Here is a 26,240-nt window from a genome sequence, read left to right as displayed (position 1 = left end):
AGTAGGCAGGTGCAGATTCTGGAGACAGATTCTAATCCCAGCCCTACCACTTACCAACCGTGTGAATGTACGGAAGATGCTTGACCTCCCTGTGTCACTCCTCCTCTGTAAAATGGACATAATACATTTGTTTACCTCATAAGATTATCACATGGATAAATGACATAATCCATAAATGGTGCCTAAAACAACATGTCTGCTATGTAATTCTAGCACTCAGTAAATGTAAGCAATACTTCCTTATTTGTTTATTTCCCAAATGTCATTTGTTAATCTGCTCATTGAAAACTGGCGAGATACACATCAAGAAGTCAGTGGTTGTTATGTCTGGATGGTGGAGTTACAGGTGACTTTATTGTCTTATTTTTGCTTGTTTGTACTTTCTAAACTTTCTGTCTTACTTTTTTAATAAGAGGAAACAAACTCCTGTCGAGGATCTGCAGGGTGAAGTGGACTAGAGATGAGTGGGTACAAAATGAAGACATGACCGCTGTCCTTAGGAGTTTAAAGTCTATGGAAGGAGACAAAACAGATAGGTTAATGATGTAAGAGGGATGGGCAGTAATGCTCAGGGTGGGCTGGGGATGGAACCAGTCCCCCCTCAAGTGGCACCTGGCATTACAGAAATGCCATCGGGTTTTCCCCAGCAGTCTTTGTGTATGGTCTTCACTGACCTGGAAATAGGAACGATGACACACAGAGCCTGGTAAAAGAGCCACTCCTTGAATCTATCCCAGCACCCCAGGGGGACAGGGATGAGATCGCTGAGATTCTTTTCTAAGGTACCTATTTCTAGGAAAGAGCTTATGTTGAAGAAAACGTTGAGACTCTTTATGTAACACCTCTTACAAATGACAGGTATGAGCCCAGGTTGCGAAGCAGCACGTCAAGTGGAATGAAGAAGTAATTTCCTGTTTTTCTCTCTCTCCACAGCATTATTAGCACCACCATTATTCTGGCTGGAGCAATGGCACTTATCATCGGTTTTGGTATTTCAGGTATGTGATTTATTGCATTATCATTGATCCATTCACCCCTGGTCCCTAAGTCCCTAATCATTCAGTGTGGTAGAATGGCAAGAGCACAGATCTTGGACCAAGAAAACGTCAGAGTAGAGAACTGGTTCTTCTACTCATTGACTGTGTTCTCTGCACTTTATTCATTTAACTCCCTGGACCTCAGTTTTCTCATGTATGGTGTGGAGGAAATAATGTCTACCTCACCAGGTAGTTGAGAGAATCAAATGGAATGTCTATCAGAGTGTTCTGTCTACCAGATAGTGCTGAAGATATCACTCTGGGATCATAGGTAACGTGCTGTGGCTGAGCCATTCTCTCAATGGCTGGCCTGAGTACATGATTCCTTTGCAATGAAGCTTCAGCTGAAGTGTTAAAGAACATCAAGTCTTTGTACACAGGGTTCTTAATGAGAATCCTTATCCTGGTCATAACTGCCATTCCATGTAGGAAACAGAAGCCATTGCGGCATGGATGGCGAGTTTCTGAATGCAGCTAACTGACGTCAACTGCAGGAATCGTCTTCTCTTCTGTGGACACCATGTCTCAGAAGCATCTATTATGGATGCCAGATTAATTAAGACATTGAATGAGTTAGACCAGCAGCTGTCCTCTCTGAAGCAAGTCGTTTGCTTCATTTCCCTTAAAGTGCCTGACTCAGGACGACACATTTATTTTAACTTAGTCTGTGGCCAAAGCTGTTACTTCATAACTTTAGTTTTTATAGTTCCAGCTGTCTTTTCTCTGTGTCACTCTCCTCCAGTGTGTTTGCTGCCACTAAATAGTAATCACAAGGCCTAAATGAAGAAAACTCGTTGTATATATGTTTGCCTAGAAAAGACATAAGCATCCTTCTCCATTTTCTTTTATCAACAAAAATGTATATTTTGTCTTTCATCCATCTTTCTATTGGGTTATCTTTTTCTTTTTGATATGTGGGAACTCTTTATATATTCTGGGTGCAATTTGGTTATGTGTATTGCAAAATCTCCTCTACTCTGTGGCTTGCTTTTTCACCTTCTTAATGATGGCTTTCAATGAGCAAAGTTCCTAATTTTAACATAGCCCAATTTATCAATCTCTTCCTTTATACCAGGAGTTTTTTGTAACCAGTTTGTTTAAGAAGTCTGCCTATCCCAAGGTCATAAACATTTTCTTCTAGGTTATCTTGTAGAAGCTTTAATGTTTAACCTCTCACATTTATATCTACAACTATCTAGAATAATTTTGTGCATGGGCAAAGATAGTGGCAAGATTGGTCAAAATACTATCCTTCCCCCACTTCTCACTAGTGCCATTTTTGTCATAAATCAAGTATCCAAATGCGAATGGATCTGTTTCTGAGCTCACTAGCCTGTTTCATTCTAATATTCTTTTATAATTTGTTTTTTCTTTATTTCATCTCTTCCTATTCCTAATCTTGGGCGCTCTCTCTCTCATATCTTTTTTTTTTTCTCTCTTATCTTAAAATAGGTTTACAGGTGTTAATTAGCTTTATAGTAGTTTGAAAACCAGGTTTTGGTTTTCTTTTTCTGATTTTCTTATTTAATTAATTTTGGCTTTTATCTTTATTAATGTCCCTCTTTCCATTTTGTTTTGCTGTCTTTTCTTTCTTTTTTAAAAATATTTATTTATTTATTTAGGCTGCGCCGGGTCTTAGCTGCGGCACTCGGGATCCTTGTTGCAGCATGTCTAGCTGCGGCATGCAGGATCTTTAGTTGCAGTATGCGGACTTCTTAGTTGCGGCATGCGTATGGGATCTAGTTCCCTGACCAGGGATCGAACCTGGGTCCCCTGCATTGGGAACACGGAATCTTACCCACTGGATCACCAGCGAAGTCCCTTAATTTTTTTTTTTTTAAGTGATGATCCATTTAAATTCTTTTTTATTTAAAAAAATTTTTTATTGAAGTATAGTTGATTTACAATGTTGTACTAATTTCTGCTGTATAGCAAAGTGACTCTGTTATACACATATATACCTTCTTTTTTTTTAATATTTTTTTCCATTATGGCTTAAACCAGGAGACTGGACAGAGTTCCCTGTGCTGTACAGTAGGACCTAGTTGTTGCTGTCTTTTAATTCTTTTTCTAATATCTTAAAATAAGCACTTCACAAAACAGTACGTCCAGAAAGCCAATAAACAGCCCTTAGTAGATACCGCCATTTAGTTTTCCAAAGTGATTTACCAAGTCCCTCTTCACAGGAAGTGTATAAGGGACCCAGTGCTCCACGCCCTCACCGGCACTGGATCTCGTGGGACACTGTTGTGATTTTAACTTCTAAATATTTCCTGGTGACTGACAGACTGGGTGCGTTTTCATATGAGAAGCATAATGCTGAGCGACAGAGCCAGACACAAGACAGTACATTCTGTATAAAAACCAGGCAAATGAACCTCTGCTATTAGAAGGCAGAATAATGATTATTCTCCTGGGAAGAGTGAGAGAGCAGCCCTTAGGAGGGGGCACGAGGGGACTTCTGGGGGATAGTAAAGTTCTAGTTCTCAGTGTGGGTGCTGGGTACATGGGGAGAAGTTGCGATAATTCTTCAAACTGCACAATTATGTGTACACTTTATGTATGTATGTTATACTTCTATATCTTCTACAATATATATATAGAAATAAAATATTGACTAGTAAAGCAAATATTTTGGACTTTTAAATCTATCAGTACATACATTTTGGTAGCTTCCTCACTAATCCTTAACTCCTCTTCTTTAGTTATAACTTCAGCTTCCCTGTGACAGTCAACATTTTGCTACGTATACCTTTTCCTGTGGCATAGCTCAGTACCTCAGGTACTGAGCTCAGTTCCTTGAATACAGAGGGTACTCCTTAAGTGCTTTTTTTTTTTTGCAGTACGCGGGCCTCTCACTGTTGTGGCCTCTCCCGTTGCGGAGCACAGGCTCTGGACGCGCAGGCTCAGCGGCCATGGCTCACGGGCCCAGCCGCTCTGTGGCATGTGGGATCTTCCCGGACCGGGGCACGAACCTGTGTCCCCTGCATCGGCAGGCGGACTCTCAACCACTGCGCCACCAGGGAAGCCCCTTAAGTGCTTTTTGAATAGACAAGTGGACGGAGGCATGGAGGGGTGAATACATAGATAAAAGTTACAGTTCACTCAGTTCAGCAGTGTACCACCAATAATATTAAAACCCTACCACCAATGAAAGATTTTCTGCCTTCTATTTCATAAGGTAAAAGCTGGCTATTCTGGATTAAGTGGGCTGTTTATTACTTTAACACTGTTTAGTTGGATTTTTCTAAATTGCCTCTATTAAAAGGACCATAACCCTTACCCGAGAGCATTATATTATCACACTTGAAGTAAATTAGATAAAATGTTAGCTGGATTAATACACAAGACAGTGAAATTAAGCAAATAGCATTGGGTAGATAATGATGACGGTGATGGTGATATCTTTTGAATCCTTTTTGTGTTCACCTCACTGTGCTAAATAAGTTTGCATATATTATCTGATTTACCACTCACAACAAATAGGAGATAAATATTACTATGTCCTGATTAGAAAATTGCCTAAAGTTGCACACAGCAAGCAAGCAGGCACAGTTGTGTTTCAAGCCCTGGAAATTTGCTTCCAGAACCCACACTCTTTCCCATCACTCCATACCAGTGATAACAGTCATGCAGAGATGTGGCAGAGAAGGGTGTTTTCTGGTATGCCTTGCAGGCAGTATTCCTGAGAACACAGATTTTAAAGATGTAAAGATATTCCTAAACACAGAAAAGAATGTATTTCTTTGTAACTCTCCTGAGGCTGTGTATGTCACCTTCTCATAGCCATTCCACTCCTTACAAGCTCTAAATGTGGACCCCATAAAACATAAAATGCTTTTGAGGTAGGTTGTTTGGAAGAGAGGCTGAACAGCTCCCATTAGGCTGGCTTTAGGGCAGCCTTCGTGGATGACCCTTTGAGAAGGAGGGAGATGCAGTGGAAAGGTCCCTGACTATAATTTGCCAGTCCCTGTGCTATCACTCACCCACTGGGTGACTTTGAACAGCTCTGTATAGTAGAAACATGTAGGGATCAGAGTTGTTCTAATCTCAGGTCTAACGTTAACTGTGTGTCCCCTGGGATATGACTTAACTTCCCAGAACTTCACTGGTAAAATAAAGTCGTTGTGGGAATTACACGAGAAAGTGTTTATAAAGTGCCAGACACATACGTGTGTAATAAATGGCTGCTGTTATTGTTTTCATTGATACCATCAGTGCCATTAATAATAATTTGCTATTATTAATGCATTCACATAGCACCTCCTAAAACTTGTACTATTTCCTGGCCACACCCAGAAGCTCCTCTGAAGTTAGGGAAGCCAGGGCAGGAAGCCACAGGACACTGCCTCCTAATTATGCTCCATCTTTGGTCACTGGATAAAACCATCAGGCATGTGCTTATGGCGCCGAAACAGGAGCACTGAAGTTGTTTGGAAAGAAACTGATACGTATTTTGTCACTGTAGTCATCTGAGAAAATAGACAGATGTTGGCCTTTCTTACACTTGTTTTATGGTTTTTCATTGTTTTTTATTTTTACATAAGGTGGGGATACTGTTTTAGTGGATAGGCTCTCTCTATATCTCAGTCTGGCCCTGGATATCAGCAAAATGTGGTGGAAGGAGTATAGGCTTAGGACAGACTCAGACAAGACTGAGTTTGATATTGGCTCCACTACTTGCTAGATACGGGGCTTTAGGCAAACCATTGAATCCCCCACAGCCTCTTTGTCCTATTCATAAAATGGGTAGAACAGTAATTCCTACCTCTCAAGGTTGTTATCTGACTTAAAATGAGTCACTATAAGCATTTAGTAAAGTGTTTATTTCCTCCCTGTGCTCTGATCTGCAATCTTTCCAAATGATTCTAATTAATAATGGTTATCAATATCATTGATTTAAGGTTTAACATGTGGCAAGTCAGATACTATGTTAAGCTCTTTACCTGTATTGTATCACTTAGTCCTTTCAGGGGCCTTCTGAGGAAGCTACTATTATCAGCATCCCCATTTTACAGATGAAAAAAATTATGGAATAGAGAAGTTAGAAAACTTGCCCAAGGTCCCATATCCAGTGAGTGGCAGAGCTGGGACTTGAACACAGACAGCCTGATACCTGTTCTCAAACGCCAGTGCTCTGCTGCAGCTTCCCTACTTCATTCCTTTATCTAGCCTGGCCCAGTATCCTTTCTGCTGTCTTCTCACAAGAGCAACTGTTATCCCCAACCCTGCCCTCTTCTCTGGCAAGAGTGGCACCCACAGGTGCCACCACAGGTTCCACTGGTGCAGGCATAAGCCTATGTGTTTCCATGTTTAAACCATGTGCTATGGTGCCCATCTGGACAGCTGGGTTGCAGCAGAAGCTGAGGATGCTGTCTGTGCTACTGAAATCTACAGAACTTGTCTTACTGAGTCATTTCAAAGGAAAGTTCATTTCCCAGGTTTCATCCAGTGGTGTTGGGCAACCCAGAATCGTAATTTCTATAAAGAATCCTTGCCTTGTGTTACCTATAACCCCACCTCCCAAGAGATTCCTGCTCCTACTGCAGAGGGCAATTGAATAGTGCCCACTGGTGTGAAAACAAAATGGTTCCAATTTCAGCTTGCTCCTGCCCTTTGACAGCTCCTCTTTTCCCACGCAGACCAGAGCTGTGATAGTAATCGGCCCTCATGAGCACAGAATTCATTTTCAGTAAGTGGCTGGGACTTCTAACTTTAAAGAGGTTTGATGGAATCTTAGAGACCAATGGAATTCTTGAAACCCGTGCCTGTTTAACAAAATTCTCTATCAGTAGATAGCTCCTTCTAACCATCTCTTAAAGCCCTTTTACCCTCAACAAACCACACAAGAGCCCCTGGTGGTTAGGAGGTCTGGAGAGTCATATTAGGCCAAACTGTGGTTCCTAGAACATAGCTTCTTGAGCCAATATTTGTTTGCAAAATTGAAAACAGATTTCTTTTTGAGAGAAGCAATATTTATATACTGTTGCTTGCAAAGTAAATCTCATTTTATCACTTGTAACCATCATTTATTCACCTAACAAATAAGTATTTATTGATTGCTTTCTGGGTGCAAAGCAATGGCCAGGTCCTCATGGTTTCTTAAATTCTCACTGGCTTTTATTCCTCCTGATTTGCTACAAGGAGGGGGGATTTAATCAACATTACACACATTCCATCTGCCACGTCTTTAATGCAACCTTAAATGAGCTAGAGCCTGCGGTGGGTCCCTGGGGCACTCCACAGCTGCCTACTTTTAATCATTAAGTTTTCTAAGAGATATTTCAACAAATCCTCCACCTGTGGGCTCAAGGCCAACACATTAAAATTAATTCAGTAACATAATTACTCAACTAAGATATGTCATTACCATTTCATTCTCTCCATAAACTGTGCTAATCATGTATTTTTTCTAAAAAGTAATTTTTCAATTCAACTTTAATGGAACTTTATAAACTACAATCAGATTTACCCTTGCTCTAACATAGTTATGCTTGCTCTATGATTTTATTGAGAATCATGGTGTATTTTCATTGCTTTCTTTTTTCACTGACTCACATTTCCCCCAAATTTAGATGGGATAATCTAGCCAAATGTTCCTTACTCCTACAATCATTTTGGATAGAATCATCTCAAACAGTGCTTTGATTTCTACTGATTTTCATTCTTTCATTCATTCATTTATTCATTCACTCAACAAATATTATTTTTCTCTGTAGAAACATAGCACTAGGCACTTGTCTTAGTTTGCTTAGGCTGCCATAAGAAAATACCATACACTGGGTAGCTTAAACAATAGAAATTTATTTTCTCACAATTCTAACAGTTGAGAAGTCCCACTGCCACCCCCCACCCCAGGCTCCAGATGGCCCCATCTCTAAGGCTTCCATTAGAGGCCCTCCAGCCTGTTGAAATAGAGGCCCTTGGCCTGCTGAAGCATAGAGCTGAATAGATCCATGGTCTGGTTCTGTTAAATCTACGAAGTCTGATAGCTTTCTTTCATTTTGTCTCATTTTTCTATTCCCTTTAGTTTTTCTGTACCAAGCTGGCAGTATATAATCCTATCTCTATTCCTGGCTTCTGTTGAGGTGGCTGTTAAAATCCTCATGAGTCATACCTATGATCTCCTTATTAAATGGTTGTTCACCCACACCCTGAGCGCTATCTTCAGAACAGTCTTCTCATTTTTTGCAATATGGATAGGCTGAGAACTTTCCAAATCTTCAAGTTATGGTTCCTTTTTGCTTAACAATTCCTTCTCCAATTCATCTCTCTCCTTTCTCATATTTTAGTATAAGCAGTCAGGAGTAACCAAGCCTCTCTTTCAACACTTTGCTTAGAAATCTCCTCAGCTAAATATCCAATTTTATCACTCACAAGTTTTACCTTTCACAAAACACTAGAACACAATTCAGCCAAGTTCTATGCCATTTTCTAACAAGGATTGTTTCCTTCCAGTTTCCAATAACACGTTCCTTATTTCCCATCTGAGATCTCACCAGAATCGCCCTTAACATCCACATTTCTAGCACGCACCTCAAAACTCTTCCAGCCTCTACCCATTACCCAGTTCCAAAACTTCCTCCACATGCTTAGGTACTTATTACAGCAGTACCCCACTTCTTGGTACCAGAATTTATATGTCAGGTTCTCCAGAGAAACAGAACCAATAGGGTGGAGGTATAGGGGGAAAGGGAGTGAGAGGCAGAGAGAGAGGAAGATTTAGAAAGAATTGACTCACATGATTATGGACTCTGAGAAGTCCTAAGGTCTGCAGGCAGCAAGCTGGAGACCCAGACAGTTTAGTTCCAGTCTGAGTCCAAAGGCTTGAGAACCAGGAGAGCCAATGGCTAGTTCCAGCCCCAAAGCTGGCAGGCTCAAGATACAAAGAGAGACAGTGTTTCAGTTCAAGTCTGAAGGCAGGGAGAGACTTGTGTCCCAGCTCAAAGGCAGCACCAGTTCCCTCTCGCTCAGCCTTTTTGTTCTGTTTAGGTCTTTAATTGACTGGATGAGGCCCACCCACATTAAGGAGGGTGATCTGCTTTACTGATGCAAATATTAGTCTCCTTCAGAGACACACCCAGAACGTCTGACCAAATATCCGGGCACTCTGGGGCCCAGTCAAGCTGACGCATAAAATTAACCATCAGAGCGTTACAGGACTTACAGATATGATTAAGACATTTTTTTCCCTTGAAAAGCTTACAGATTAGTGCCAGAGACAGACTAGAGACAAGGTAGAGGGAGACAGATGCTATAATAAAGGCAAAGAAACGTGTTGAGGAAGAGGAGAGAGACGATCTTTTAATTTTGGTTTGGCACATCAAAAGGGGGTTTCATGCGAGTCCTGCCATCTGAAGAGCCTTGAATATAAGTAGAAGTTGGATAACTGGTGATAAAGGAGAGGAGGGAACTATAAATTGTAGGTGCACAATGCAGTGTGTGGAGATGCATAGTATAATTATAACCAGTACTAGCCTGCAATGTCTTGGATATCAATCTGTCAAGTGAAAACAATTAAAAAGCAAAGTAAATCTTTAAAGCAGTGTTCAGTAAAATGCCAAGGCAGGGGATGGGGTGTGTTGCATTCATATTACACAGCAAAACTTCATACTACCTTCTTTCATAATTTGTCTCCCAGATCTCCCACATGAATGACCATGCATGGCAGCTACTCCAAAGCCTCTCTTCTCCTACAGTCTAAAACCTCCAAAACATCCTCCCAACCCAGCCTAGGCACAGGTTTTTGTTTCCTCTGCCTCGTTTTTACTGGTACTTTTTCTTCCATCAGTAACTCTCTGTTCTTTATAATATAAATTCATTTAGTTTGCTTCTCCAGTTCTGTCCCTAATCCATTACCTTCATCTATTTTATAAAAGCATAGGAGCTAATAAGATAATTCCAACCCCTTAAGGGCTGGAAGACAGAAGATGCCAAAGATATCCCCTATGTTCATAATGTTTACCTCTTACATTTGAAAAATAGCAAGTGTGCTTTGCTTATGTATTTTTTCATTGAAAGCAGCAAATCAATAAATCACTTGATATGCAAAGACTACAATATAGACTTGGAAAGGATGTAGTGGGAAGTCTGGCTGGAAAGGGCTAATATCTATGGGCATTTCCTATGTGGCATGCAATATTTAACTTTGAAGGCCATGCTGTTAGTCTGAAGTTTATTCCACAGCCCTTGGGGGCAGTGGAAGATTAGCGATTAGGAAACTGACATGTTCGGATTGTACTTTAAGGTCTACCTGTAAGATTAATGCATGTAAAATGGGGTAGATGGAGGCAGAGATGAGAGGCAGGAACACCAATAAGGAAGCTGAGAAGTCCAGTTGAGAAGTGCCCAGCATCCATCATGTTGGACTTTCTTGGCTATAAGAAAGAGAGGTTTGTGCAGACCATTATAAAGATAAGGTGTTTGTTTAAAGGATACCCAGACAGTGGGACAGGAACTAGACCGGAAAACCCTCAGGATCTAAGGCAACTCTGGTGATGGGGGACTCTCTTCACCTTTCCCTCTCATGGTCTCTCCCCGACACTTCCTTGGGTCTGTTCCACTCTCTTCTTGGGCTCAAAGACCCATCCTCTCCTTACCTTCACATCCAAGCCACAGGAGGAGGCTCTCAAGAATATTCAGTTAATTAAAGCACCCCTGTAGGCATCCGCAGTCAGCAGCCTCCAGTACAGAGAGGAGAGCTGGTCAATCCTTTACAGAGTGGGCTGTCAGCTGGGCAAGTGGGGAAGAGGCAGTGGATGTGGCTGTCACCATAATTAATACTTGTACTTGTTATATGTTTGGAGAGAAGGGTGTGACTTCTATCTTAGGCCAAAAATCAATTTAATTAAGTATCATTCTTCATTATGCCATAGCTAGCACTCTGACCTTGACCAGATCACTTCTATTCTCTATGCCTTCGTTTCTTCATCATTCAAGTGGAGATAAAAGTAACAACACTTAGAATTTAGCGTTCTTCAGAATTATTAGCCATATTTAGTTAACGTGAGGTTTCACGTCTGTGCCACTTCTGGTTAACTGAGAATAACAATACCTTATATGTGTAATTACAGTTTGCAAATCAAGTTCACATCCATTTGATTTGATCCTCACAAGAGCACTTTACGGTAGGTAAGACAGATATCATTACCTCCATTTTTCTGAGATCCAGAGATGTAGTCAAGGTCACGTAGCTCTTAAGTGACAAAACCAGGATCTGAATTCCCATCTTCAAAACCCAAGTCCAATACGTTCTCCTCTTATTTGGTCTCAAGATTTCAGTTGCTTGGTCTCAAAAAGTGTAGCTTTGGGGCTTCCCTGGTGGCGCAGTGGTTGAGAGTCCGCCTGCCGATGCAGGGGACACGGGTTCGTGCCCCGGTCCGGGAGGATCCCACATGCCGCAGAGTGGCTGGGCCCGTGAGCCATGGCCTCTGAGCCTGCGCGTCCGGAGCCTGTGCTCCGCAGCGGGAGAGGCCACAGCAGTGAGAGGCCCGTGTACCGCAAAAAAAAAAAGTGTAGCTTTTTTATCTGCTGTTGGCAGATCTGCTGTAGGTATCAAAACTATCGTCGTAATACTCTTTCTATTCTTATGTCTTCTTTTTTCATGCCTCTCCTGTTTTGTATATTTCTAATTTATTACAGAAGTCCCTGTTTGGCTTTTTAGTAATGAAGGATTTGGTTGTAGATGTTCCAAAGCTTCCCTTGGCATTGACCCTTGTTTCCTGAATTGTAGGAAGATACTCCGTCACAGTCACTACTCTCACCTCAGCTGGGAACACTGGGGAGGATGGAATCCTGAGCTGCACTTTTGAACCCGACATCAAACTTTCTGATATCATGATAACAGTGGCTGAAGGAAGGTGTAATAGGCTTGGCCCATGAGTTCCAAGAAGGCAAAGATGACCTGTCGGACCAGCATGAAACGTTCAGAGGTCAGACAGCAGTGTGCTGATCAAGTAATAGTTGGCAATGCCTCTCTGATGCTGAAAACTGTGCAACTCACAGATGCTAGTACCTGTAAGTGTTACATCATCACTTCTAAAGGGGAATGCTAACCTCGAGTATAAAACTGGAGGTAAGTTACTTTTGAAGAGAGGGAAAGAAGGTGCCAGAAGATATTTGAGACTAGAGAGTGTGAATTGCTGATGAAATGTCATATTATGCTCACGAGTGACTAATATCAAAGACCATCCGAATTCTGCTAGCAGCCATCCTTGCTGTCCAAGACCCACACCAGCTCCGGAAGTAACCCACTATAATATTAGGTCTTAAAATCTTTTGCTCAGGACTCTAGCCTCTTCTGAATTTTCTCATATATTCCCTGAAATATTTTGCCAGAATATGTTTTCTCCATCTCTCTGTTCTTTCCCTTTGGTCTTGCTAGTGAGAGAAGACTATGATCTGGTCTGAGACTTTTCTGTGCTAAGTAGGCCCTAGCCCAAGTCTGAAATCAGTATCTCCAGGGACTCACGACAGTGGAACCCATTATAGGAGAAGTTCAAAGGTAACTGACCAAAACAATATTGGCCTATAAACTCACTAATCCTCCTCCAATGAAATCCATGCTTTCTTACCAACTAAATTTAACATATTTTCTGTATTTATGTACAAGGGACTGAGATATTGGAAGGAGTAAGAAGATGATTAAGAAAACAAAGATAATTGTCCTTCCTTCTGTAGAGCTGAGAGTGTAGAGCTTATAGAGTTGAGGGTCGGGGCAGAGATGAGAAACATATGTAAATAAGAAAAATATGTAGATAAGAAACATATCTACAATAATTAGTAAAGTGTATTAAATGCTTTAAGAGAAAATATAAATAGAGTGATTTGGGGATTCAGAGGAAGAAAGAGATCATATCCAAATGCATAGGGAGGAAAGGGACAGGAAGGCCCCCATAGAGAGAATTTGACATTTGGGAGGAGCCTTGAAGGATAGGCAGAAAGTATCCTGAGGCATCCCAGGCTAAGCTAGCCTGCACAGATCTCTCTTGGACCTTTCATAATATGTGTATGTAGTGGTTTGAAGCATAGATCTAGTCAGACCTAGGCACATACAGTGGCCTGGGCAAGGCAACCTCACTGAGCCTCAGCTTCTTTATCTTAAAATAGGGGTTAATAAAGTCAGGTCAGAGGGACACTGGGGCCAACTGAAAGGGCTTCCAATGGCAAAGCTGGAACCATCTGAGCAACAAAAGAAGCAATATAGTATTAAATTATAACTAAGCATAAAATAAATACACGAGTCCATACTTATATGAGGGAGATGAAACAAATCTTCTTTATAGATGAATTCCAAATAATGTATGTAGATCTCTCCCCCTGCAGGAAGCGGAGCTTAGAACTTCCCCCTCCCCGACCACCGCACTTAGGGTGTGTTAGACTTAGTGAAGTCCAGCTTCCAAAGAAACCTGGCAAACATAGACTCAGCCAGGTGATCAAAGTTAACATCCCCGTGATAAATCATGTTAACAGCATGCACTCTCTGATGTGACATGATGAGAAGGGCACTTTTACTTCTATAGTTTTCCTCTCCAAAACCCATAACCTCAGTCTAATCTTGAGAAAAACATCAAATTACAATAGAGGGGCATTCTACAAAATACCTGGCCAGTACTCCTCAAAACTGTCAAGATCATGCAAAACATGGGAAGACTGAAAAACTGTCACAGACCAGAGGAATCTAAAAAGACATGACAAATAAGTGCAATGTGGTATTCTGGATGGGATCCTGGGATATAAAATGGACATTAGTGGGAAAACTGGTAAAATCCAAATAAAGGCTGGTTTAGTTAATAGTAATATACGAATGATAGTTTCTCAGTTTTGACAAATGCATCATGGTTATCTAAGATGTTAATGTTAGGGGAAACTGGGTGAGAAGTATACAAGAACTCTCTGTACTAATCTTTGCAACCTTTCTGTAAATCTAAAGTTATTCTAAAATTAAAAGCTTATTTTGTTAAATGGGCACAATAATAGATATCCCTAGGACTGTTGTGAGGAACAAAAAAAATGTCTGGAATTTGGTCCCTAGCACAGAGCACACCCTCAATAAACGGTGGTTCATTGTCATGTGCACTCAGGTTCCCACATCATTTCCCAGGAGCTTGTGCCCTGCCTGCTCCAAGTATGTGCTCCAAGTACGTCTCTCCTGCTAGGCAGCAGGCTCTTGAAGGGCATGGCAAAGGCTTTCCTTCCACCTCTCAGTCCACACTAGCACAGTCCTGGGCAGAGGAAGATGCTAAATAAATTAATAATTTGTATCTTGCCCTTTTGGCATATAATAAACATTTTACAGGCCAAAGTCCAGGCCTTAACATTTTCTATAAGTGTCTCTCTGCCTAGATAGAGGAGGAAGTTTGTCTTAAATTCAAAATGTACTTGCCTCTCCAGTGAGGAGAATTATCTTAAAAGAAAACAAATGCCTGTCTTTATTCATGGATACCAGGGCTGGGCAGTCTCTACCCAAGCAAACTTCAGATCCCCATGATGACAAGGCCTGTGTATGGAATTTCTGTGGGTAGGTGAATGCTGTTTGTTTCTTCCTTCTCCCTCCCCACGCTTTTACCCTCCAGGCAGAAAAATTACATAAAATTCAGGAGGCTTCATAGGTGCCTAGGAAAATAAATACCCAGTTTCCCTAATTGATAATTTTTTTGTGTGATCACTGGAACTCCTCTTACTTGGAGAAATTTATGTGTTGTAACAAGTATACCTAGAACTTAGGTCCTTGGAGTTTGTGATATTGTCCAAAGTGTTGTGATGTATAGCAATACTATGAGCAAATCATTTTTTGCATCTACAATACAATGGGTCATACATAGACAGCCCACTGGGAAAGTACTGAGTCACTTCAATGTGTTTTTAAGACCTAGCACTTCAAAGGCTATATTGTCTTATCCGTCTGACCTTGACCCCTGCCCCTTTTTGACCTTCAACCCTGCAGCCTTCAGCATCCCAGAAGTGAACGTGGACTGTAACGCCACCTCAGAGAGCTTACGATGTGAGGCTCCCCGATGGTTTCCCCAGCCAACAGTGGTCTGGGCATCCCAAGTTGACTGGGGAGCCAACTTCTCAGAAGTCTCCGACACCAGCTTTGAGCTGAACTCTAAGAATGTGACCATAAAGGTTGTATCTGTACTCTACAATGTCACGATCAACAACACATACTCCTGTATGATTGAAAACAACATTGCCAAAGCCACAGGGGACATCAAAGTGACAGGTGGGTTCCTTTACACATTTGGTATGGGTTTATTGGGGTTATAATCTAGTGTAAACTAAAATCTAATTTCTTTAACAGATATATTATGTACCAGGGCATAGAAAGTTTCACAGAGATCTCGATCACAATTCCAGTTGGGATTGCATTATGTAAGAAGAAAACTAATACAAAACAATATTTATGGCATACAGGTCAAAGGTGGCAATGAGTTTTCATCTTGTATACCTTCTTACTGTCTGGAGGGCAGTGTTTAGGATTCTGAGGCCCTAACTCAGAAGGATTGGTTTGGTAAAGCAGTGGAGAAGTGATGATGATTTGAAATCTTTGATATATTCAGCTGGTGATCTACATCCCGAGTCCCCCCAGATTGGTTTGGGTCTATCCTGCCTTTGAGAAGACTTCTGATCTGAAGACTAAAGGTCTTAGAGTCTGCCTCAGTCTTTCTTATTCAGTCCTTCCAGGACTTGCTCAAGGTCCCACTAATATTGGCACAAGATTAATCTGAAAGCTCCAGATTAAGCTGGCCTCCCAGGCTGAGAAGACCAGGAGCCAGGGAGGCTCAACACCCTAGTCTCCCTGCAGTGCTTTAGTATATTACAAAACCTAGGGTTGAGCTAGTGTCAAGGAAATGCATAGACTGAATTATGAATTTTAAAACCATCCCTGCTGGGGTTAAATTGAATTCAAGCTATAGGGGAAGGAGTATATCAGGAGAACCACTGTCTTATATCAAGCCTAGTACCAAACAGAATACCTTGCACATTTTAAGTGCCCTTTAAATGTTTGCTGAATTTAACTGAATAAACCATATTTTCATCAGCTATTTTAAAAATAATTTTATTTATTTATTTATTTGGCTGCATTGGGTCTTCATTGCTGGGCGCTGGCTTTTCTCTCTAGTTGTGGTGAGCAGGGGCTACTCTTCGTTGTGGCGCACAGGCTTCTCATTGTGGTGGTTTCTCTTGTTGCACAGCATGGGCTCTAGGCACACAGGCTTCAGGAGTTGTGGCACGTGGGCTCAGTACTTGTGATTCGCAGGCTCTAGAGTGCAGGCTCAGTAGTTGTGGCTCACAGGCTTAGTTGCTCTGCAGCATGTGGGATCTTCCTGGACCAGGGATCGAACCCATGTCCCCTGCACTGGCAGGTGGATTCTTAACCACTGCGCCACCAGGGAAGTTCCTCATCAGCTATTTTTTAATTAAAATTTATATATACAAAAAGGCAACCTATGGAATGGGAGAAAATATTTTTAAATCATATGTTTGATAAGGGATTAGTATCCAGAATACATAAAGAACTTCTATAATTAAACAATGAAAAAGTCAAATAACTTGGTTAAAAAATGGGCAAAGGACTCGAACAGACATTTCTCCAAAGAAGATATACAAAATGGCCAACAAGTATATGAAAAGATGTTCAACATCCCTAATCATCAGAGAAATGTAAACGGAAACCACAATATCACCTCATACTAATTAGAATGGCTACTAACAACAACAACAACAGAAAACAACAAGTGTTGGTGAGGATGAGAAGAAATTGGAATACTTGTGTATGATGGTGAGACTGTAAAATGGTGCAACCACTATAGAAAACAGTATGGGAGGTTCCTCAAAAAACTTAAAATAGAACTTCCAAATGATCTAGCAGTCCCATTTCTGTGTATTATGTACAAAAAAACTGAAAGCAGTGTCTCAAAGATATATTTGCACACCCATGTTGACAGCAGCATTATTCACGATAACCAAGAGGAGGAAGCAGCCCCAATGTCCACCAGCAGACGAATGGATAAACAAAATGTGGTATACATACAATGCGACATTATTCAGCCTTAAAAAGGAAGGAAATCCTTTTGCATGCTACAACATGGATGAATTTTCAGGATATTATGCTATAAGTGAAGCCCGTCACAGAAAGATAAATATTATTTGATTCTACCATTTGATTCCACTTATAAAGTATCTGAAGTAATCAAATTCATAGAAACAAAGTACAATGATGGTTACCAGGAGCTGGGGCCAAGGGGAAAGGATACGGAGTTGTTGTTTAATGGGTATAGTTTCAGATTTGCAAAATGAAAAAGTTTTGGAGATTTTTTTCACAAGAATGTGAATATACTTAACATTACTCAACTGTACACTTAAAATGGTTAAGATAGTAAGTTTCATATTACGTTTTTTACCACAATAAAAAAGTATCTAATAAAAAATCATATATATGAGAAAGAGAGAGCTCTTCCACTATCCTGTGAAACAAACTGGTGACTGTACCAATTAGAACACTTTTAGTTGCCTATAACAGAAAACAAAACCAACTGAAGCCTAAGCTAAAAGAAGGAATTTATTAGAAGGGTATTAGGATGTCTCATGAAACCAAGGACAGAAAGTGCAGTGTGGCTTCAATAACAGCTGGATCCAAGAACTTAAATTCCATTCTTTGTCTCTCATTTCTACTTTATTCTCTTTGCTCTCTAATTTACTCTCTCTTGTTTTAGTCTATAGGGCAGAATATGGTTGCCAAGAGCTCCTACCTTTAAAAGTCTCTTTCACTCAAGAGAGTAACTAGACTGAAGCTCAATCCCTCAGTCTGATTCTATTGAATATATTCCCAGAACAGCTCCACTTGGGTCAGCTGCCCATACTTAGACCAATGAGGCAGTACCTGGATGGAAGGCCTTCCCAGAAGAGAAGGGGCAAATAAGCATTAGGCATTTAAAACAATGAGTGTTAACAACAGTATTTCAGTTTAGATCTCAATTAAAAGCTCCAACTATATAACTAATGTCTTCTAATAGAAATGGCAATAACCAAACAAACCACAGAAATTGGGCACAGCTTTTGTTCAGTGAGCAGGTTCTTTTTCCATACATGCTTATAGGATACATCAGAACAAGTGTTCCATGTACCAGTACTAGGACTATATCCAACTTTTAGAAGCATGACATAGCTCAAAATTAAGATAAAATAACATAATTCCTTCTTACCATGCACAAAGTAAGTTTTTAAACAACTGAATGATGCCATGAGGTTTATATCCTGTGTTCTCTAACTATACTGCTCATCTGGGTCATTCATTCAACAAGTATCTATTTAGTGCCAAATATATACAAAGTAATTTGTAAGTCCCATGAAACACTGAGATGAATAGCACAGTTGTCATAAGAGAAGTTAATCAGTGTGGATATGGTACCCACAGGAAAGAGTAGTTAATTATGACTGTAGTGGCTCAATAGATGAGGAAGAGTTCAAGCTGGGTTTTGAAGAAAAAGTATGGTTTTGATAGACTAGGAAGGCATGAAGTCAGAAGCCTATGTCAATGTCCAGGGGAGAAATTATGAGGGCCTTAACTGGGGCAGCGACAATGGGAAGGAAAGGTGGGAGAATCAAAAGTTAATGAAGAAAATAACCTACAGGCCTTGGTGACACAAATGTGAAGGACAAGAGAAGGAACAAGTCAAAAGGGGTCTGATATTGCTATATCCAGGTTGCTTAGGAGGTTAGTAATGCTACCAACAACAAAAATGAAAATGTAGGAAAAGCAACATGTCAGGTAAAAAGATGAAGATTTTAGAGCTGTTGAGTTGAAAGTGCCCACTACGTACAAAGGTAGAGATGTCCAATGCTTAGCACATTACCCAGCATACACCAAGTCTGGGGGAGACTGCTTCATCCCTCCTCCACATGTTTCCTTCCACGGGAAGAGATCCCCACCAACGTAACCCTTCTAGTCTCTCTTCTCTCCTCTTTCACTCTTCCCCAGAGGAAGAGAAATTAACTTTCCCAATTAGTGAGTTTATTAGGAGAAGCTGGGTATAAATAGCCCAGCTCCTCACTTTTCCTTTTCTCTCTAGCTAACCAGAAGTATACATTCTACTCTTCTCCTCTAAGCCAACAGTTTGCAGGGGTAGAATCTGCCCTTGTGGGAGGAAGCCTGCCCCAGTCTTGTGCTGCCTGTCACTGGGGAAGTCTGGGCTGCAGCCCACTTCCCTGCAGACAATGCTTAATCCTTTATTATCAGATTTATCAGGAATAAAGGTGATTTTAGTCTTCCAGTTGCCTCACTTTGTCTTGCTCTTTAATTGGTTCAGAACTCAGCTGGGGAGAGGGTGTTATTGGACTCCTTTGAACTCAAACAACAGGTGCTCAAAAATAGTTGCTGAATAATTATATTTTTCACTGACATATAGTAGCAACTGTAAATACAGATGTGGAATTTAGGACAGAATTCGGGCTAAGGAGGTGGATTGGGAAAATGATCAGCTTAATGGAAGTAAGGTTTACTAGGCTTGAGTGGGGTTACTGTTATTGTCTTGACAGCTAATACTTACTGAATGCTTACTATGGTGCCAGGTTCTAAGTGCTTTACTTGTATTAACTCATTAATCCTCACAAGAATCCTACGAAGTTGATGATTATTACTTTGGCCCTATTTTATAGATGAAGAAACTGTAGCACATATAGAGTAACTTGCCTAAACTTGCCTGAAGTCACACAGCTAGTAAGTATCAGAGCTGAAATGAGCTAAATGACACTGGACTGTCGAGGGAGAAAATAGAGTAAAGAGTAATTTAATTTCTTCACTTCTGCCTTTCTCTACTTCAAAATGAGAACAATACTTTCTCATTACTCTGTAGTGGTGTGAGGAAAGCAAATGACACAGAACCTGTAAAGGTCACTGCCTAGAGGAAGAAAAATCTGTCTGACACCAAGGACTGGCCATGGCTGTTGGTTTAACCTACTCTTTATTTGGTAACCAACAGCAGTGTGTTTATTGGAATCGTTTTTCATTTGGCTGAGGGCTCACTGGAGTGGACGAGAGAATGGAACTTCTTTGCAGAAAGGGAAAGCTCTGCTTTTAAGCTAGTTACAGAGAGGTAGAGAATGGGGTACAAAACTGCCCTCAAATTAGGGCACAAGTTATATTAGGAACAATCTGTTCTGTTTTTTGGGGGTATTTTTCTTTGCTAACCAGCCATGTGAAGGAGACATCCAGCTTTTCCTCTATGACCCTGAACTTTTTTCTCTCCCTTTACAGACTCTGAGATTAAAAGGCAAAGTCACCTCCAGCTGCTGAACTCAAAGGCTTCCCTGTGTGTCTCTTCTGTTGCCATCACCTGGGTACTCCTGCCTCTCTGCCCTTACCTGATGCTAAAATAATGCACCTTGGCTACACAGAAACATGCAGAGTCACTGGTACGACAGGTGAGATGAATCACGAATGGTGTCGGGGAGCCACTATGTTTGTTTGTGTCCCTAACAGGAATCAAGCAGCTCCCAGCACCAGCCCCAGAGAGAAACATTTAATAACGTCAGGGCAGTAGGCACTATTTCCACTGCTACTGTGAAAGGTAAGCATTTGTTAACAAAGAGTAGAGACCTCATTGACAGACGTACAGGAAAAACAACTCTATGCAATTCAAATATTTGTGTAAATTCAAACACCTTTTCATTTATTCAGTCATCCTTGAAGGCAAACATATCTTATTGAAGACAAAGAGATATTTGGCCCTGACTCATTACTCTGGATTTCACAATGAAACATGATGACATGAGCATAATCGCTCACATAAGTGGCCTCCTCCCAGCCCCCCTCAACAAAGCCCCTGTTGACTGGAGACTTGACAAAGCACTCACCAACTAGCCCTCTTGCTAAGACTTTGCACTCTCACTTCACTCCTCTGGCTCTAATTACTAGTAGGACATCTCTTTCTGAATATTCTTCTGCATGTGGAATTTGTATACAACTGAGCTTGTGAAGTTACAGTCAACACTACCACATTACTCAGTGGCACTGCCACCATGCACCAGGCTCACAACCTTAGAGCTATTTTTGTCCCCTCTGTCCTTCAGGTCAATTTGTTACCAAGCTCTACAGTATTTGCCCATGTTGTCTTTCAGATTGACCCTAATCATCTCATGCCCCAACTAGTTCTAAAACCTTGTACTTGCTCCTCCCTCTGTTTCAGGTGATAGGAAACAAGGTGCCAGAATAAAAGTTTTCAAATGCTATTTTCATCACAGCAGTCCTTTACTCTGCAACCTGAAGTGACTCTCTGGGCACTAGTATATCAAAGTTAAAGTCCTCAGCTATGCAGTCACAGCTCTCTAAGTTTCTCTCCCTAAGGTTCCTCCTTCTCTCAGCTGCCTACTACTGCTCTCTGGCCTTGCTCCCTCTCTCTCTGCCCCTTCCTGGAAATCTCCTCTACTCTATGCTAATTCAGGTCCACACTTCCTTCACCCATTTCCTGCTGGTCCTTTTATCTCACATCCCCTTGGTGAGCATGTATAATTTATAATATCTTACACTCTCTGAGGCACATATATTCCTTGCCTAGATTGTTAAGTCCTCAAGGGCAGACAAAAATCTGTTGATCTGCTTTGCTTTTTTGAGTGTGGTAAAAAAATTTTTACATTTATTTTAAAAAATAGTGATTGAGATGACCTAGAGGGGTGGGATAGGGAGGATGGGAGGGAGGCTCAAGAGGGAGGGGATATGGGGACATGTGTATGTATATGGCTGATTCATTTTGTTGTGCAACAGAAACTAACATGGTATTGTGAAGCAATTATACTCCAATAAAGATGTATTAAAAAAAGTGGTTGAAATACAAATATAAAGTTGTATACTTAGATAAAAGGTAGTACATGGATATTATAAAAATTGTGAAGGTGGTATGCAAACAACGAAATCAGAGGAAACCCTTTCTTATGGGGCTGCTGTGGAATCAGGTTAGATCATGTTTCCTGAGGTAAGCTTGTGTCGCTATAAACTTCCCTCTTAGAACTGCTTTTGCTGTGTCCCGTAGATTTTTGGATTGTGTTTTCATTTTCATTTGTCTCTAGGTATTTCTTTTTTATTTCCTCTGATTTCTTCATTGACCCATTGGTTGTTTAGTAGCATATTGTTTAGCCTCCACATGTTTCGGTGTGGTTTTTTTTTTTTGCAGTCTTTTTTTCTTGTAGTTGACTTCTTTTGTTTCATAGCACTGTGATTGGAAAAGATGCTTTATATGATTTCAATTTTTAAAAATGTACCAAGGCTTGTTTTGTTGCCTAGCATGTGATCTATCCTGGAGAATGTTCTATGTGCACTTGAAAAGAATGTGTATTCTGCTTTTGAATGAAATGTGATATATATATATAGATAGATAGATAGATAGATATAGACATTAAGTCCATCTCGTCTAATGTGTCATTCAAGGCCAGTGTTTCCTTACTGATTTTTTTGTCTGGAAGATCTGTCCATTGACGTAAGTGAGGTGTTAAAGTCCCCGACTATTGTTGTGTTACTGTTGATTTCTCCCTTTACGTCCATTAACATTTGCTTTATGTATTTAGGTGCTCCTATGGTGGATGCATATATATTCACAATTGTTAGATCTTCATCTTGGATTGACCCCGCGATCATTATGCAGTGTCCTTCTTTGTCTCTTATAGCAGTCTTTATTTTAAAGCTTATTTTGTCTAATATAAGTTTTGCCACCCCAGCTTTCTTTTGATTTCAATTTTCATGGAATAACTTTTTCCATCCCCTCACTTTCAGTCTGTGTGTCTTTAGATCTGAAGTGAGTCTCTTGTAGGCAGCATGTATACAGGTCTTGTTCTTTTATCCATTCAGCCACTCTAAGTCTATTGACTGGAGCATTTAGTCCATTTAAATTTAAAGTAATTATTGATATGTATGTGTTCTTGTTGCCACTTTGTTAATTGTTTGGGGTTTGTTTCTGTCTGTCTTGTTCCTTTCTTTTGTTCTCTTCTCTTGTGATTTGATGACCATCTTTAGTGTTATGCTTGGATTCCTTTTACTTTTTTGTGTATCTAGCATAGGTTTTTGATTTGTGGTTACCATGAGGTTTTTATATAGATCTAAATATATATACATGATTGTATCAAGTTGCTGATCTCTTAATTTCAAATGCATTTGAACAACCCTGCATTTGTACTCTCCTTCCCTCATGATTACTGTTTTTGATATCATATTTTACATCTATTTGTGTATCCCTTAACTGCTTACTGAGGATATACATGATTTTTACTACTTTTGTCTTTTAGCCTTCTTACTAGCTTTGTGCATGATACGATTTCCTACATTTATGTTTGCCTTTACCTATGAGCTTTTTCCTTTCATAATTTTCATGTTTCCAGTTTTGGCCTTTTCTTTTTAACTTAAAGAAGTTCCTTTAACATTTCTTGAAAAGCTGGTTTGGTAGTGCTGAACTCTTAACTTTTGCTTGCCTGTAAAGCTTTTGATCTCTCCATCAAATCTGAACAACAGTCTTGCTGGCTAGAGTATTCTTGGTTGTATGTTTTTCCCTTTTATCACTTTAAATATATTGTGCCACTCCCTTCCAAATTGCAGAGTTTCTGCTGAAAAGTCAGCTGATAGCCTTATAGGAGTTCCCTTGTATGTTATTTGTTGGTTTTCCCTTGCTGCCTTTAATATTCTCTCTTTATCTTCAGTTTTTGCCATTCTAGTAACAATGTGTCTTGGTATATTCCTCTTTGGGTTAATCCTGGATGGGACTCCCTGCACTTTCTGGACTTGGATGTCTATTTCCTTTCCCAGGGTAGTGAAGTTTTCAGCTATTATGTCTTCAGATATGTTTTCAGTTCCTTTCTCTCTCTCTTTGCCTTGTGGGACCCCTATAATGTGAATATTAGTACACTTGATGTTGTCCCAGAGGTTTGTGTCCTCTTTTCATTCCTTTTTCTTGTGTTCAGCATCAGTGATTTCCACTACTGTCTTCCAGTTCACTGATCCATCATTTAGTCTACTGTTGATTCCTTCTAGTATATTTTTCATTTCAGTTATTGTATTCTTCATCTCTGTTTGGTTGTTCTATCAATATGTATTTTCTAACTCTTTGTTAAAAACTTTTAACTTCTCACTCTTTGGATCCATTCTTCTCCCTAGTTCTCTGATCATGTTTACAATCACTACCCTGAAATCCTTCTCAGGTAGATTGCCTATCTCCACTTAGTTGTTCTTCTGGGGTTTTATCTTGTATCCTTTATCTTGTTCCTTCGTCTGGAACACGTTCCTCTGTCACCTCATTTTGCTACCTTGCTGTTTGTATTTTTATGTATCTGGTAGGTTGGTTACATTTTACGACCCTGGAGCAGTGATATTTTGTGGGAGACCTCCGATGCGTACCAACAGCACACTCCTCTCTCATCACTCAAGCTGTACGCCCTAGAGTTCTTCATATGAGGATTGCATGGGTCCTCCTGTTGTTGCAGGCTGACTATGTGGGAGGTCTAGTAAGCTTGGTTAGCCCTTGGTCCAACGTTGCCAGGCCCTGTCTCATGTGGAGGCTGCTGGCTGCAGAGGCAGCTGACTGCGGAACCCCACGGGGACCCAGGGATAGTGCTGGGTCATGAGTGGATGGAGTCAGGGTCCAGAAAACTCTGGTAATATTGTCCACTGACTGATGGGTGAAGCAAGGGTGTTAGTGCCGGTCTACTGGTGGGCAAAGCCATGTCCTAGAGTCCAAATGCAGGGCCCAGGGGTCCCAGGGCTGGTCTTGGATTGCTGTGGGTGGGCGCGGTTCCTGACACAGTTGGGTCTGGGGTGTCTCAAAGTTTGCGTTGGCCTGCTAGTGGTTAGGGCTGGGGCCCAGCTGCTCCCCAGGACAGGGTCTGGCCTACTGGTGGCAGGCTAGGTCTTCAGGCTCTGGGATTGTGGTTTTCTTGCATCTAGTGTCTGCCCCCTTGTGGATGAAGCTGGCCCAGAGGCTAGAATAGGCTTCCTGGAGGGCAGCATCAGGGTCCAGGGGATTCTGGGGCTGGTACCTGCCCACTGGTGGGTGGAGCTGGGTCCTGGGCCATGTCCAGAGGCAGCTATGGGCTCAGGTGGTCTTAAGGTAGCCAGTCTGCTGATGGGTGGGGCTGTGTCCCTGCCCAGTTAGCTGCTTGGCCTGAGGCATCCCAGCACTGTTGACTATAGGCTGTTGGGTGGGGCCAGGTGTTGGTGCTGATGAGCTAGAAGGAGAGTTTCACAATGGCATTTGCCAGTACCAGTGTCCACATGGTAGGAGCTCCCCAAAATGGCTGCCATCAGTGCTTGTGTTTCTAGGGTGATATGCAGTTGCCTCCTGCCTCTCTGGGAGACGTTCCAGGATCAGCAGGTATGTCTGACCCAGGCTCCTATCAGATTACTGCTTCTGCCCTGGGTTCCAGAGCATGTGAGATTTCGTGTGCACCCTTTAAGAGTGAAGTCTCTCTTCCTCCCGCCCTTTGGCTCTCCTAAAAGTAAGCCCCACTGGCCTTCAAAGCCAAATGTTCTGGGGGCTTGTCTTCCTGGTGCAGGACTCCTGGGCTGGGGAGCCTGATATGGGGCTCAGATCTCTCACTCCTTTGGGAGAACCTCTGCAATGTAATTATCCTCCAGTTTGTGGGTCACCCATCTGGGAGTATGAGACTTGACTCTATCGTTGAGTCTGCCTCTTCCACCTGTCTCACTGTAGTTCCTTCTTTATGTCTTTAGTTGTAGAAGATCTTTTCTGGTAGGCTCCGGTCTTTTTCATCGATGGTTTTTCTGCAAATGGTTGTGATTTTGGTGTGCTTGTGAAAGGTTAGCTCAGGGTATTTCTACTCCACCATCTTGGCTGGGGGTCTCTTCATCTGCTTTTCATTCTTTCTCCTGTTCTCCAAACACTATGGTGAAGTGCACAAAACAGATTCTTTGTAAGGAAATCTGCCAGTTTCCATCATTTCCGACCTCCATGGTTATCACTGGAGGGAGATTTCCCTAAGGAAACTATCCTTTGAGTATCTCTTTAGTAGGAGCCCTTTCTTCTTTCCTTGATTCCCACAAGGAAATGAGTTTTTAATATACTGTGACTAGATAATCTGACCTATAAATTATAGCTTATTCATCTTTATCTTGTATTCCCTTAGAGCAGTAAAATTTGCAGTCTTTTTTTTTTTTTTTAAATAAACCAAGACATACATGTTCATATGCAGTACACAAAGGGTTAT

At 41.1% G+C, this 26,240-nt stretch overlaps 1 protein-coding gene across 1 annotated transcript in view; it reads left to right on the top strand.

Moving 5' to 3' along the window:
* Positions 1–483: 483 nt before the first annotated feature.
* The window catches only part of VTCN1 (V-set domain containing T cell activation inhibitor 1), a gene marked incomplete at its 5' end in the record, with an annotated part of 31,089 nt that continues 5,332 nt past the window's right edge, over positions 484–26,240 (top strand). The window contains 8 exon segments of the mRNA XM_079941340.1: positions 484–545; positions 934–998; positions 11,770–11,879; positions 11,881–11,981; positions 11,983–12,075; positions 12,077–12,111; positions 14,983–15,261; positions 20,296–20,462. Of these exon segments, the coding sequence (XP_079797466.1) occupies positions 484–545; positions 934–998; positions 11,770–11,879; positions 11,881–11,981; positions 11,983–12,075; positions 12,077–12,111; positions 14,983–15,261; positions 20,296–20,417 (867 nt within the window). The 3' untranslated portion in view covers positions 20,418–20,462.

Source organism: Stenella coeruleoalba (assembly GCF_951394435.1).
Source record: "Stenella coeruleoalba genome assembly, chromosome: 1".
In the NCBI taxonomy this organism is placed as follows: Eukaryota; Metazoa; Chordata; class Mammalia; order Artiodactyla; family Delphinidae; genus Stenella; species Stenella coeruleoalba.
This window is presented reverse-complemented; position numbering and strand designations above follow the sequence as displayed.